This window comes from Centruroides vittatus, unplaced genomic scaffold (genome assembly GCF_030686945.1).
Source record: "Centruroides vittatus isolate TY-2023 unplaced genomic scaffold, ASM3068694v2 contig_1276, whole genome shotgun sequence".
In the NCBI taxonomy this organism is placed as follows: Eukaryota; Metazoa; Arthropoda; class Arachnida; order Scorpiones; family Buthidae; genus Centruroides; species Centruroides vittatus.
This window is the reverse complement of record NW_027120815.1, coordinates 935,691-950,449: the sequence shown is the minus strand read 5'-3', so window position 1 is coordinate 950,449 and position 14,759 is coordinate 935,691. Positions and strand designations below refer to the sequence as shown.

The window sequence follows — 14,759 nt, the reverse complement described above, 5'->3', positions numbered from 1 at the left end:
ATTAAATTCATTAAGGCATAAATAAAATCAGGTTTAAAAGCGATGGTTGTGGTCGTCCGTTTTATACGAGTTTTCGGTTCATATCAGTAATTAGTTTTAATACAGTAAAACTTCTGTAAACCACAATCGCGCGGTACCGAATATAGCAAAACTGTCCAAAGCGGAACCTTAATAAAACGGAAACTTGCCCGAACGATAAAGTCTTCGGAACACAGCGATTCTGTGTTTAAAAGAACCTGTTCAAAACAGAAGCCCACCAAACTGCGAGTACGGTTTACAGATTTCACTGTACATTTGGCAGGTTTCCGTTTTGAACAGGTTGTTTTGTTTTAAAACAAAAAATCGCACTGTTGCGAAGAATTTTCCCGTTTAGGCTGGCTTCCTTTTCATTCGGGTTCCGTTTTCGGCAAGTTTTACCGTTTTATTTACTTTAATCATTTAATTTGGGCTATTCTCTTCACATTATCCACAAAATTTCATATCTAAAATAAAATTTAATGTAGAGTTACATTAAAGAAATGCAAAAAATAGAAAATTAAATGCTTAATTTTAAATTTCTCAACAAATTTTATTACTACTATTTTTATTTAAACAATTATTTATTTTTTTCCATAAAAAGCTTCTTTTAAGAATTAACAATAGTTACACGGGAATAATTTTCATAAAATAGATTTTTCTATCCATATTCAACAATTTCGTTTTAACTTTTGATTTTTCTCATTTGAATTTCATATTTATTATAATTAACCTATGATACTTAATAATTTATTCTAGTAGAAAATATGATTAGAATGATTTTTAATATTATAATTAAACCTTTACCAAAATTTGCAATTTTAAATGAGTACATATTGCAAATTTCGAATTTTTTATTTAATAAATTTGCTTTTATAACTTGAAAAAATACATTTTTCTTTTTTTCTTTTCGGGAAGTTTAAATTTGGTATTTCTATATATTTCATATCCAAAAATGTTTAAAAATATTTTTTTCTAACATCAGAATGCATTGAAATTGGGATTTATTCAGATTAAATCCCCACAAAAATCTACTTTCCTTCATAAATAAATATATTATGACTAGAAATATATTATTGACATAGGGAGAAAATATCAAATAACATTTTGGAGTTTATCACAATATTGTATAACTAAAGAGTAAATTATGATAAATAATACTGAAATAATCTTCAACTGAATTTCCCAAACATTAAACCTTTTTCAAAGGACCTAAAACTTGCTTATATTGAAATGTTTTCGTGGTGTAATCCCATAATCTGGTTGACGGATCCAGGAAATTTTTCGGTACAGGCAATTTTCAAGTTCCTTTAAAAAAGATTTGATGTTATTTCTGAAAAAATATGATTAAAATCTTATATAAGTATAAGATTTAAATTTGTTTTTATTCTAAATTAATGTAAGAACAGTTTAATTTCAAGTGAATATAGAAGAAATTATTAAATTTCTTAACAAAACTTTGTACTGTAGTAAGAGATAAGAACAACTTTAACATATAAGAAACTACATCAGAAATAAAATGCATTTGATGTTATATAATCTTCAGTTTCTAAATGAAAAAATAAATAAATAAATTTCAATATATGGGGAGCGAGTTTATTGTTACAACAAAACTTGATAGCTTAGCATTAAGTAGATACAGATTTTAATACATTAAGTCGATCAAGTGGAACGTGATAAGCAGTCTAGCGTATTTTGATGACGGATGAAAATGAAGATGAAATAGGAATATTTATCAACTTTAACATTACAACATTTTCAAAATATTAACAGTTTTTAACATTTTATACATTTATTTATATTCGTGAACACTTCTACTTCTAATAAAATGAATTAGTGCTAAGCTATTAGGTTCTGTTTTAACATTCTCTTTTTATATGTATGCTTGTAACATTCCATAATTTATATTTTTTCCTTCAGATATATTAGGATATATTAAATTAATTAATAAAATCTATTCCATAATAATATGAAAAAAATATTACATTGATTTAGAATAAATTGTACAATAATTTACTATTCTTTCTTACTAATAAGAGAAATATTAAAGTAAAATATAATATATATTCAAACATAATGTAAAGATCTTTCTTGAAATACTTAGTTTACTAGAATTTTTAAACCATTCAATTTCCTAAATATTTTTGTTTTAAGAACTTGTCCTCGTTACACAAAGCACCAAAGATGGGCCATTAACCCAATATTAATGAGAAAATTGTTTATAAATCCACGTAAACTCAGTATTCCAAGAATTAACAAGGAGTAATTTCAAATACACTTTCTAAAGATTAAGCATTAAATCACATTATCAAGAGGCTGAACTTCAAAAAACAGATGGAATCTATCACTGGCACTTTATTCCGGAAAATAAAATGCATTTTGGCATATCAACATGTCATTTCTTGATACATTAAACATTTCACATTTATAAACAGCATATTTATATATATATATATATTATAAATCTTATGATTTAGACGTGTATATGTATATATTTAGAAATACTTTTTTTCGAGATTTTATAATAAATTTTTATAACTTAACAATACAATAGTTGAAATTAAAATAAATATTTTAAAGTAAAGTAAACATTATAAATCACAAATAAATTGTTGAAAAATATTGTATAATAATATAAAATTTTTATACCATGATTATAAAAATGGAATGACTATTATTATGATAAATTTTTTTTATTAAAATTATGTTGATGGGTCAATTAATTGAAGAGAAATCACAGTAAATTAATACTAAAAATTTTTAAAATGACAAACTACAAATATATATAGCAAAATTACAATAATTAAGGAATGTAGCGTTTATAAAGCTTCCTATTATAACTATCTAAATACATCCAAAATTTCTAAGCACATAATAAATTATCATAAATGACTCGTTCAATGTTATGTACTGTACAGTACATGTTACAGAAGAATACTGATTAATTTAATTTAAGCTAATTAAATTGATATTTCATAATTTTTAATCATTTCTTTCATAATTTGAATGAACAATATTATTAACTAATTCTTGAATAACTACAATATATCTTCCATGTTTTATACTGTATATATTGTATACTTTTGATGAACTTTCACAAAACTTACTATAAATATTAAGGCTAATTTTAGTTAAATACTGTAGTCTTGTCTGACTAAATAGATAAATGACCAGTAAATGTTGTCACAGATGTAATATACTGAGGCCTATAATTACATCTAACAATAACGTCACACAAAGCGTACGACTGCAGATTATTCGCTTCTATTAATGAAGTTTTTACAGAGTTATTACTCCATTTTCATAACAACTTTTCCGACTCGAATTTCAGAAAGACACTTCATGGCATCCGTTACTGAATCAAAGGGAACGGTATGGTGTATGTTAGGGCTGTCAAAATAAAATTGATTTTAGAAATAATAAAAAATTTATAATATCATCTTCATGAAATTTATTCTTATAAAAAATATTGAAATTTTATATCATAAAAACAAATGTTAAGACTGTATTTTCTCATACAAGCTATATAAAAAAAAATTTCATCTGTTTATGGATAAATCATTTCTTATTGAATGGAATGGAAGAAAGTTTGATGAAATACAAATAGATCTTCAATTTACATAATATATATTTCTATATATATTATATAGAATAATAAATATATATATACTGTATATATAATCTTTGGTTTATATAATTTGTCTACTTTCAACATTCAACTAAGAATTTCTTAAACTATATTGCAAAGAAAATAATAGCAAGGTTGAGATTGAAGTTTTCAATGCGAAAACGTGTACATCGGACGTTCGGCGCCGCTTTCCTGTAAGCCTAGAAGTTTGATAATGGTGTTTGGAATGTTGAGCATGATTCCACTGACTTTGCAAACACCATTGTCAAACTTTTAGGCTTACAGGAAAGTGGCACTACACCTTTTCACGTTTAAAACTTTGGCTTCAACCTCGCTAATAATTAGAAACTTACAAAATTTTAAATGATCTTGAAAATAGACGAAACTTAGCACCATACTGAAATCATTAAAAATACATACTGCTTATTTCAGTAAGCCAAAAGTTATTGAATAATAGTTTGTTCAGTCATCTTCAGCTAAATACTCTAGTAAAATGGAAACATTCCTAATAAATTCTTATTTTTGGCTTCCTTAACAAGCAATTTATTTATTTTTAATGATTTGAAATGACTTCTGCAGTTACAAAATTAACTCTTCAATTATAAGAAAATTTAATATTAGATCAATTTAAGATCAAGGTTCATATACTAGAATGCTATGAACATTGGTGGCTTGTGGCATCTAATATGGAGGTGTTGCAAGGTGCAAGAGACACAACACTAACAATCATTTTTATTTTGACATTTTAATCAGCATTGCTTTTTATTAATTGTAAGTTAAAATTAATGATTTTATCAAAACAAGCATCAATCTAAACTTTATATTAAAATGAAAATGATTCTATTAGTGTTGAGTGATGCATACCCTATTGTGACAGCATCCCCATATTAGATGCCATGAGCCACCTTTAGTTATTAACAAAAACAACCACTGTTCAATTTATAAATTTTTCTAAATTTTAAACTTTCTATATCGGAAGACAGTCTCACTAGCAAAGAAATTAAGTGTTCTGGTATCATGTGATTAGCAACAATCAAATTGCTGAAGTTGTTGGTTAGCTTCCATTCAAAACAAAACACTTTGTTTAGATTTTAGTTTCTTCAGATGGGTCTTATGATGTAAACAAAATCTATATAGCTTAAATTACTTGGGTTAATATTAATATTTGACATAAATTTAAACTAGATGTTATAAAATGTTAATTTCTACATTAGCAAATGTTTATAACATAATTGTTACATTAAAATTCATAGTTAGCCAGTTATTTATTATTTATATGTAAATAAATAAAACTCCTAAGCTTTGTCTACAGCTTTAAATTTACAAATAATTAATATTAAAAGTTATATTTAAGTACAGTTTTAATAAACTTACACAATTATACCATCTGCCACTTTTTCCATAATATCCATAAGAATATCTAATAAATATTAAGGAAATGCTGAAAACTTTAAAATAATAAATAAATAAACTTTATTTTTAGTTCATTTAATTTTAAATCCAATCAAAATTTGAAGCAAAAACTTTTGGTTTTCTAAAATTTTGACATTTTAGCAATATGTTCTTGTAATGGATGCAACGTATTAGAAAAATATGCTGCTAAATGTATTAAATAATAATAATTTGTTATGTTTATATGTTTTAGCACATCTATTCTCAACCTTTTTTAGCCATGTTCCTCATTTGAGCTTTTTTCAACTTTCAAGCTCCCCCTAAATTTTTGTTACAATATTGCTATGATTTCCATAAACATATCAAACCAATATATACTCCCTAAAATACATCTCTTTCATCAATATTATCGAATGTACACAGTTTCCAATTTCTTGACGGCTTACAGATAAAGTTGAAAAAATAAACAATGACCAAATCATCTACTACTATGTTCAGACTTATCCTGTATTTTCAGCAAGGATGCACTTCTAAGAAACCAAACACTATCATGTTCCAAGTATAGTGAAATCCCTCCAATACAACCAACCTTCATAAAGACTACTTTTGCTTGAAACCATTGGTGGTCAGTAGGGGTTTTACTGTAATCTCTGGTGCAACCATATACATCTGCCAGCACTAGTAGAAATCCTCAAAATATTTTTGAAAACCATTCTTTACCATCTCTTTCAGCATGATCCTTGAAGTGTCCTCTTGGTCTCTTCAGCAGTCCTAAAATGTTTCCCTTTAATGTGATATTTCATTCTTGGTAAGAGGTAGAAATCACAGGATGCTAAGACTGGAGTAGGAAGGTAAGGCAATATAATTGTGCCATGCTTTGCAAGTTGTTCCCTCACAAGAATCAATTGATTTGTAGGAGTATTGTGTTGCAGTAACCAGTGTTTTACTGCACATCTTTCCAGTTTCTTTTGACAGATGGCATTGTGCAGAAGCATCATCTTGTGTGACAGCCAAACCGTTGGAAATGAATTCAAAATGCATGATTCCTTTCAAATCAAAAGAAACTCTCCAGCATGACTTTGCCCTTTGAATGATCCTGTCAAAACATTTTCGTTTTTGGTAGATTTTGATTTCCATAGTAATGACTGTTGTTTTACATAGTTGGTCATAAAGAAAGTATCATGAGCCACCATTTGGGATCAGTTTCTTCAGGAAATCTGGATCTTGATATGCTTTGTTGATCAGTTTCCACTGGCATTCATGCACTCCTCTTATTGATCTTCAGTGAGTTTCTTTGAGTTGATGTTTTGGCAGACAGAATGCCTCTGCAGTTTTTCTATAAGAATGGCAGCTACATGGCAAACTCCCCACAGAAATTCTTACCTCCTTTGCAATCATAGCAACTCTCTCTCAATAATTATGTCAAACAACTTCTTGCACTTCACCCAATTTTCCTTGTTTCTTGATGTGGAAGGGTTTTGGTCATTTTTGAACCTCTTTCATGCTTGAATGGTATTTGTCAACACAATGTTGTTTGGTATCCATACACTGATTGAAACATCTGAAGCATTTTCTTGATTGTTTTCCCAATTTACCGGCTAAATTTTAAGTTAGCTCACTGCTCAAAATGATCCATTTCTGCAATCTGGTTTAGTTAGCTGAATGAGATAGATTCAACTGTTTGACTGTTGCACTATCTGTAAGTCACTGACTGCAAAGCTACTCTAGTTGCACATAGCTTAAAGATTGCATCACACACATTAAACTACCATCAGTATTAATTAATGCCAAAATCACATCGGTCCGAAAACTTTTTGATCCTAGTGATATATTTTCATTTGGACAGTACATGATTAATTTAGAAAAATTAAAAATAATATTGAATATTGGGTAAATAAAAAGCAAACAAAAACAATAAAATTGAAATAATACTGTAATATTTTACAATAAAAATAAAGTATGTAAGGAGAATCATGCAAGGCTGCAGGCTTATAGCATACACAGAGAAACATAAATTGAACATACAGTCTCATCACCATTACTGAAATTCCAAACAGAGATTGAACTGCTCTTGTCCAACTAGCTCATATGATACCATAATGCTGAGACAAATAATTCTCATTTCACTTATTCTTAATCTTCTAGTATTTCAATGAAGCTCAAAGAGTAGAAACAAATACCATTAATTAACACCATATCATTTCTTTATGAGTTAAGATTTGTTTGGAATGTATTTTAGGTTACACAAACAGTCTAAAGATCTATTTACTTTTTTACAAATTTCTTGCCAGTAAATTTTGGTCCACCCTGAAACATTCTATACAAATTATGTGAGATTTTTGCAAGCTAGCTAATTTTAAAAGCAGTTTTAATGTGTGTCTTGTTTATTTTAAATTAAATTTCAAAAGTTTCTAATTATTGACAAAATTTTATGGATAATTAAATTTTTATTAATAACAGTATGAGTATTATAGATGCTCTAAAACATTCACAGAAGCTGGAAACAACATAACTAATAATTACTTACCATTTTAATATTTCTTCCAGCAATTATTTTCTTAAAAATACAAATGTTTTTGACCTCTTTATCAGCCCTCCAAAATAACTGCTGAAGTGTTAAAACACTAAGTAATTAATAGATGCTCTATTCTACTTAAAAGTAATCTCATAATCAACGGTTATTTAACTTATTAAATTAAATAATCCTAATTAGAAAAGGATACGCAAGTATCTCCCTTGCTGAGTTGAAGATAATGACCAGGCTTGTTCAAACAGAAATCCAACACTTGCACATTTCAAATACAATGTCCTAGAATTTGGTGGATCAAGCTACAAAATAAACAATTACTAAGTATTTTACTTACAAGAATTTTAGAAAGATTTTCAATTATATTTTTATAATAAAGATATTAAATTATATAAATATTAAATAATAGATTTCTGATGATAAATCATTATAAAAAAAAGATTCATTTTAACTATTATAAAATATTCTATTTTATTATGTTAGCAGTGGCAGAACTATAATGGTGCAAAGTTGTTCAGCCACACCAGCATCCAGAGCCAACAAGAATCAAAATATGTCAAGGAAAAAGCCAAGAACCCTTCATCAAAACAATTGTTTTTGATCATGAGTTGGTGATTCTTTTCCTCAATGAAAAGCTGAAGGCCATGCAAGTCCATCCTTGTTAAAGAGGTGGGATTGGGAGGAAGAGGGGCCCACATTAAAATTTCAAACCATGACACAAAATGAAATTGTTCTGTCTCTGTATTTTAAAATTAAAAAATTTGAAGAAATGCACATATAAAATATAAATATTTTATGCACATTAAGTTCTATTTAATAAAATAGAAGTAATTATTTTTGGCTTAAAAGCAAATTTTTAAATTTTTTATCAAATTTACACTTCTAATAAATATTAATGGTCAATTGGATGGTCAAGGCTAGCTGCTAACATCCAACTGACCATACTAACACAAAAAAGGCATCAACTTACTGCTCTGGGGAACCCAGGATTTCATTTGGACAGGTAAAAAAAAAAAAAAAAGGTCAACATATCCTTTGAGTATGATCTGAAAGATCATATCCAATGGGTATATTGAACTTTTTCTCTCACCACCCAGCCTCTCTGTTGTGGAATTGGCCAAACCTATAATTAATGAGTTTGGAAAAAAGACCCTCTTAGTACCCATAGGGCAGGAGAAGTTAAAAGCAAAAATTATATATTTATAAGAAATAAAATTCATCAGAAAATATATATTAATTATCCACATGTAATATTTGTTTTTGCATTCACTAACTGTTTTCAAAAATTACTACTACTAATTTATAACAGAAATAAATTTATGTTTGGCTATGGACTATTCTTACTAGTTTCATTTATAGATGGAGGAAATTTAGAGAGATCTTATTTAAAAAAACTGAATAAATAAAATTATTCAGTTTTTTTTAATCTTAAATTTTGGCATCATACATCTATTTGATGTATGATGCCAAAATTTGAATTAAAAATTAGTCCTATTCTAGAAGCAGAAAAAATCCACATGTAATATGGTTTATTTTTTGCTTTTAGAATAACATTTCATAAATTTATTATTGATTTCATTGTGATTCTCATTATAAAATCAATAATAATAATAATAATAAAGTTAGTCATAAATACCTGAAGATTTTCTTTGGAAGTAATCCAACGTCCCCCAACGGCTAATGCAGAAATGACTTCATGTTTGCTGGGTACTGGATACAAATAGTTATCATTAGCCGTTTTCTTATCCTCTTCATCCAAAAACATTGCTACTCCACTATCAATAATGATATCCACACCCAATCCTCCTGATTCTTCCATGCAAGCAGAATATATCAGTTCATTATTTCCATTTTCACACTTTCCGCCATTATTATTAATCCATCTTTTGCTTAAATCAATAACTAAAGATAACTGATCATCTAATCCTTCCAAATATAATTTTTCATCTTCACTACTTGCAGTAGCAATTACCTGTATAAAAAAACATTAAAATGCATTGATAATAAACATGCAAATTTATAATACATATCCTAATAGAATTATATTAGAACATTAGATTTCTCTCTATTACTAATAAATATATTTCTTGTATTTTCAGATAATATTCACAATATATCTAATACATGTTCATTTTTTGCAATTTTAATGTTTTATTACTCACATTTAGTTTAAGTAGCTGCTGATACAAAAATTATATGAAAGGTAAACCCTCAAAGTTTGTATGCAGTATTAATTGAAAGGTTTTGCCACCAGATTGTGTGCATTCTTTAGAAGCACCTACATCAGAGTACACACTAAAAAACTGATCATGAAATGTTCTATAACATATGGCTTTTTCACTGATTGATTTTGGAAGGAATTAATTAACAGACTAAATAATTGTAAATTTAAAAGCCCAAGGTCCTAAGCTGTAGTTTGTTGAGCTTTTCTGACTAAGAATGCTTAAGGTGTCCCCAGTTAAATCATGTATAACCCACATGGATATATCTAAGATTGATTATCAGTATGTTATCATTCAAACATAGTGCTGACATTGATCTTGACTAATTACTTTGTGTATATCCATACAACTTTGAGTTGTACTTTTAGTTGATGTGTGTTTCATAAAAGTACCTTGCAGTAATATTAAATAATAATACATTAAAACAGGAAAGAATATTTATTGATATCCCATATATAGATGAGAAAAACAATACAACATGATAATTTATTTATATCAAATGAAATATCATAAAATCACAACATAAGAAACAAATTTTAAGTTGGCAATATTATAAAAATTCTGACAATTAAATAATAAGATAGTTGCTATACTAACTAATACACAAATGCCATATAGCAAAAAACATATGCATTCCATAGCGATCCCATATTTAGCATGGCAAGAAATCAGTTATTTTGCTAGGACAGTGTAAGAATGTTGTCAGAAAAGCACCAGAGCTGAGAATAAACGTCAAATTCTATTTTAAACTTTAGAAAAGTGCAGCTGAGACAGTGAAATTAATTGCTACTATTTTTCAATTAAACATCAAACTGCTGAATGGAAGTTGCTACAATCACTGATAGCAAAGAAAGTTCATCACTTCACCTTGGAAAGTCAAATGTGAAAACAATGCTAGTGTGTTTTACAATAGCAAAGGAATTATTCACCATGAATATGTTTCTAAGGGACAAACTGTCACTGGAAGTTATTACATGTGTATTCTGGAACACTTCTGGAAGAGGACTGTCCATCTATATCTCAATTACTCATCACCAGACAGTTTGCACCTTTGTGATAATGTTCCAACTCATCGGGGAGTCTAGCTGTCCAGGAATTCTTGGCCCAAAAAGAAGTGTTCTGATTTTGATTTAATTAAATTTTAACAACTACCTGTATGGATCTTAAGCTTCTGTCTATGAGAAATGTTATAAGAAGTAATATGTGCATCTATAGATCAATAAAATGTTACAGGAAAATATTTTGTAGTGAATGATTACACTAGTATAAGTATGTAATTTTATGAAGATTAATGACTGAAGAAGAGTGATACAGACACTCAAAATGCATGTCATTCTTGTAAAATCTTAATAAAGTGGTGACATCAGGTCATGCATCTGTCTTTTCTTTCAAAAGAATAAAGAAAGGATACATATAACATTTAACTCTTGCCTCTCTTTTACTTCATGATATCTAACTCATTATTTAATCGTCAGATCTTACATAACATGTCTTGTCATACTAACAAGGAGAATGTTGCTACATGCAAATTGTGTAATACTTACTACTGATATTTAATTGGTAGTTAAACACTTGCTGTTTAATCACCTAAAAGGATATTTCTCTACACTCAATATTTCTTTTTTCTCATAAGTAATATGCAGACTATTTGCTGAGAGAAGTAAAGGTGTAAAGCTAATTATCAGTGATGTTATCATTGCATTAAGTAAGACAAAATGTTTCATCTAAATGAAATGATATCACTGATAACCAGCTTTACATCTTCACTCTGCTCATCAAATAGTCTGTATAGTACTTTCTTATCAAAAAATAAACCAGCATCAAGTTGCTCAACTTTCTTGGCAACATTTACAATTTTGGTGATGCTATCTATCATCATATATTTTATTTAAAAACTTTTTATATGTTTTAACTATTATAAAATGGCAAAAAGCATAATTTTGAAGATAGGGATGAGTTTTATAAAAAATTGTAAATGCTAATAATGAGTAAAATTGTCATTAAGTCCTATCCCACTCAAGATACAACACACAACCCCCATTATCTCCCCACCCCTTGACCTTTAACCACAAAAATTTAATAGCATCAATTCCCCTAATAAACAAACCTCCTTGCAAAATTTCAGAAATTTTCAACAAAAAGCACAGGAGTTATTAAGCTTTAAACAGGAAAACAAAATTATGCCTCCCCACACACACAAACACCTATACATATAGAAATTACAAACAAATTTTTTTGCATTTCTTGATGTTTCAAGACATTCTAAGTCCAAAAATGTAAAAATCTGGGGTGATTCATTTTTTGTTGGATTGCCATACTTTCCTCTGTTATAACAGCTGGGAAAGTAATAAAAATATTGACCAATAGAGAAATATCCTCTTAAATAGAATAGATTGCTCAACTATGTTTTGTTTTTTAATTTGTCAGTTTAACAAAATCAAATCTATTCCATGGTTTGCTGCCTTTCAAACTTTTATATTCACACAGGTCAATTGCTCTTGAAGGCCTCAGTCATAAACTGGCAAAGTTTGTTCTGAATTCTTTTGTGAAGTTCTATGGTTGGAATTCGCTTTTTACCCACCATCCTACACTTTCTGCTTTACTGGTACAAATATCATTTTCTTGGTCTCAGCTGGAATACATTAGGTACATTGTTTTCAAAGAATATATCCATGCTGGTAAAAAGCAATAATTGTTTCTAGAGTTTTTTGGGACTTTGCCATATCTGGTGAAAATATATAATATCCATTCAGACAGTGCTTCTGCAAGAATGGGGTTAGTTGCTTCTTGATAAACTCCATAATATATACTTCCATGTTAATGCAAAGTTTAGACAGTAAAGGTCCAACACTGCCTGAGATGGCTTATGATTATTCACAATCACTCAAGCCAAAACCTTCGTCTAGTACTTGAACTTCACTTCTATCATAACATCCTTTCTTTTTCACAATAAAAACTGTTATTTCCCTATACGCTCAGCCATTTAGTGTAAAATAAGACTCATCACTCATTGAATTCAGGTTTTTTTCATTTTTTTGGGTTGTAATTCTCCCCTTATTTAGTCATTCAAGTAACTTTAACTTTCTACCTGATTCACAGTGTATTTCTGAACTCAAATACACTTTTCCTAATAACAATATTCCTTTCTTTTATATATCCCATACACACATGTATGGGATATATTCAACTTTCATCTCAGTTTATGGAGAAACTAGCTCATCTTACCAACAGTAGCACTGGCTAGCTGCTTATGTTTCACTTCAATCATTTTAACTCTTTTTTCTTCTCCTTACTTCAGCTCTAGATGGTATTTTCTTCTCTTGTGATCTCTGAATTACTTTATATATTGTGCTTTCTGAAATTCCTATACATTTAAAATGTCTCACAGTGAAAAAGTTTATCTAATATCAAATTTCTAACAAAAACTTCCAATGATTTTTCTGCTTGTCTTCTTTTAAGCCTTCCATTTCTAAATGTCAAACGTTTTAAATATATTTATTTACTTATTTATTTATTCAGAATCAAGTAGGCATCTCACATGCAGAAAAATTTATTTATTGTTCAATATTATTCGAAAATTCCTACTAAAAATAATTTTTGATTAAAATTTTATCAACATCTATTGATAAAACTTTAATCAAAAATTCATCTGGTTAAATATTCAAGTTAAAAATGTCATTATTAAATTGGAACAGGTGAATTTAATATACTGTAGCAACTTAATGCACTGTTTAACAACATGCAAATTTTATCACTTGCCATTAAATAAAACATGGAAAGAAAAATTAGACTAGTTTAAATTAATCAAAGATTTAACTACAATATTTTAAATGTTTTCATGTAAATATTTAAGAATATAACAATAAACTTGCTTGATGAAATCTATCTGTTAATATTTATGAATAATAAACTAATAAAGTTCAATAAGTGAAAATTTATTCTGTAATTAAATGTTTTCTGAGACAATTTACATTTCAACAGATTAGATCTTAATAATGTTATTTATATATAAACAACAATTAATTGAATGTGAAATAGTTTAAAATAATTTTTAAACATTCCAAACACAAGATGATTCAAAATCTTAATTAGTATAAAAATAAAAATAATTTGAACATAACATAATTTTAACATTCATACAAATCTTCCATTTTGTATTGTACTAAAGGTCTGATAATAAGACAGTGTCTCAAAAAACAATTAATTACAGAATAAATTTTGATTTTGTAAACTGCATTAGTTATGATTTGGTATCTACAATAAAAGAGTCAATAGTCAAGATAGAGTTGTTTCAAAATTATTTCTGTTTATATAAAGATGTATCAGCATTCTATTTACTAATTACACGAAGATAATTATTTTTACAATGTCATTGTGTTAAAAATTTCTTAGTGATTAATGGTTTTCTATTTACTGTATAACTTAATTCTTCATTTAGTCAGCTGATGACTGTGAAAGCATTTCCTCAAAATTGACTTTTTTCCTTCAAGTCTATAGATGCACTAAGTTATTTAAACTATAGAGTTTGATGCATTTTGACATTATTTTAATTCTTGCTTTCAAACAAATTATCATTCTTTAAACTTTTGCTGTAATTTAATTAAAACTTTTTAACTGATATTCCGTATTTATTAAGCCACTTAGCAAAGATTCTTTAGGAATTTGATCATACTTGATGTTATATATTTCAGAAGTACAAAATCAATTTTTCTCATTTAAACTTTAGTTTTAATACCCCAGAAATTATCAATCCTCTACAGCAATGACTCATTTGCTATACTAACTTCATATTTTGTAATTTTTTACTTTTCCAGCTGTTATATATAACAGAGGAAAAGTATAGAGATAGATAAAAAAACGGTCCTCTAGATTTTTACATTTTTGGACTCAGGAGACCTTGAAACATTGAGAAATGCAAAAAAATTTGAGTGTTTTTCTGTATGGATGTTTGTGGGGGGGCATGATTTTGTTCACC

At 27.9% G+C, this 14,759-nt stretch overlaps 1 protein-coding gene across 1 annotated transcript in view; it reads right to left on the bottom strand.

Annotated features, from left to right (window-relative positions):
- Window positions 1–547: 547 nt before the first annotated feature.
- LOC136989020 (quinone oxidoreductase-like protein 1) overlaps window positions 548–14,759 on the bottom strand; it is a 41,358-nt gene continuing 27,146 nt past the window's right edge. The window contains exons 6-9 of the mRNA XM_067287047.1: window positions 9,199–9,534; window positions 7,759–7,864; window positions 5,018–5,063; window positions 548–3,405 (exon numbers count right to left, since the gene is read on the bottom strand). Coding sequence (XP_067143148.1) covers window positions 3,306–3,405; window positions 5,018–5,063; window positions 7,759–7,864; window positions 9,199–9,534 — 588 coding nt within the window. The 3' untranslated portion in view covers window positions 548–3,305. The remainder of the gene's footprint in view (window positions 3,406–5,017; window positions 5,064–7,758; window positions 7,865–9,198; window positions 9,535–14,759) is intronic.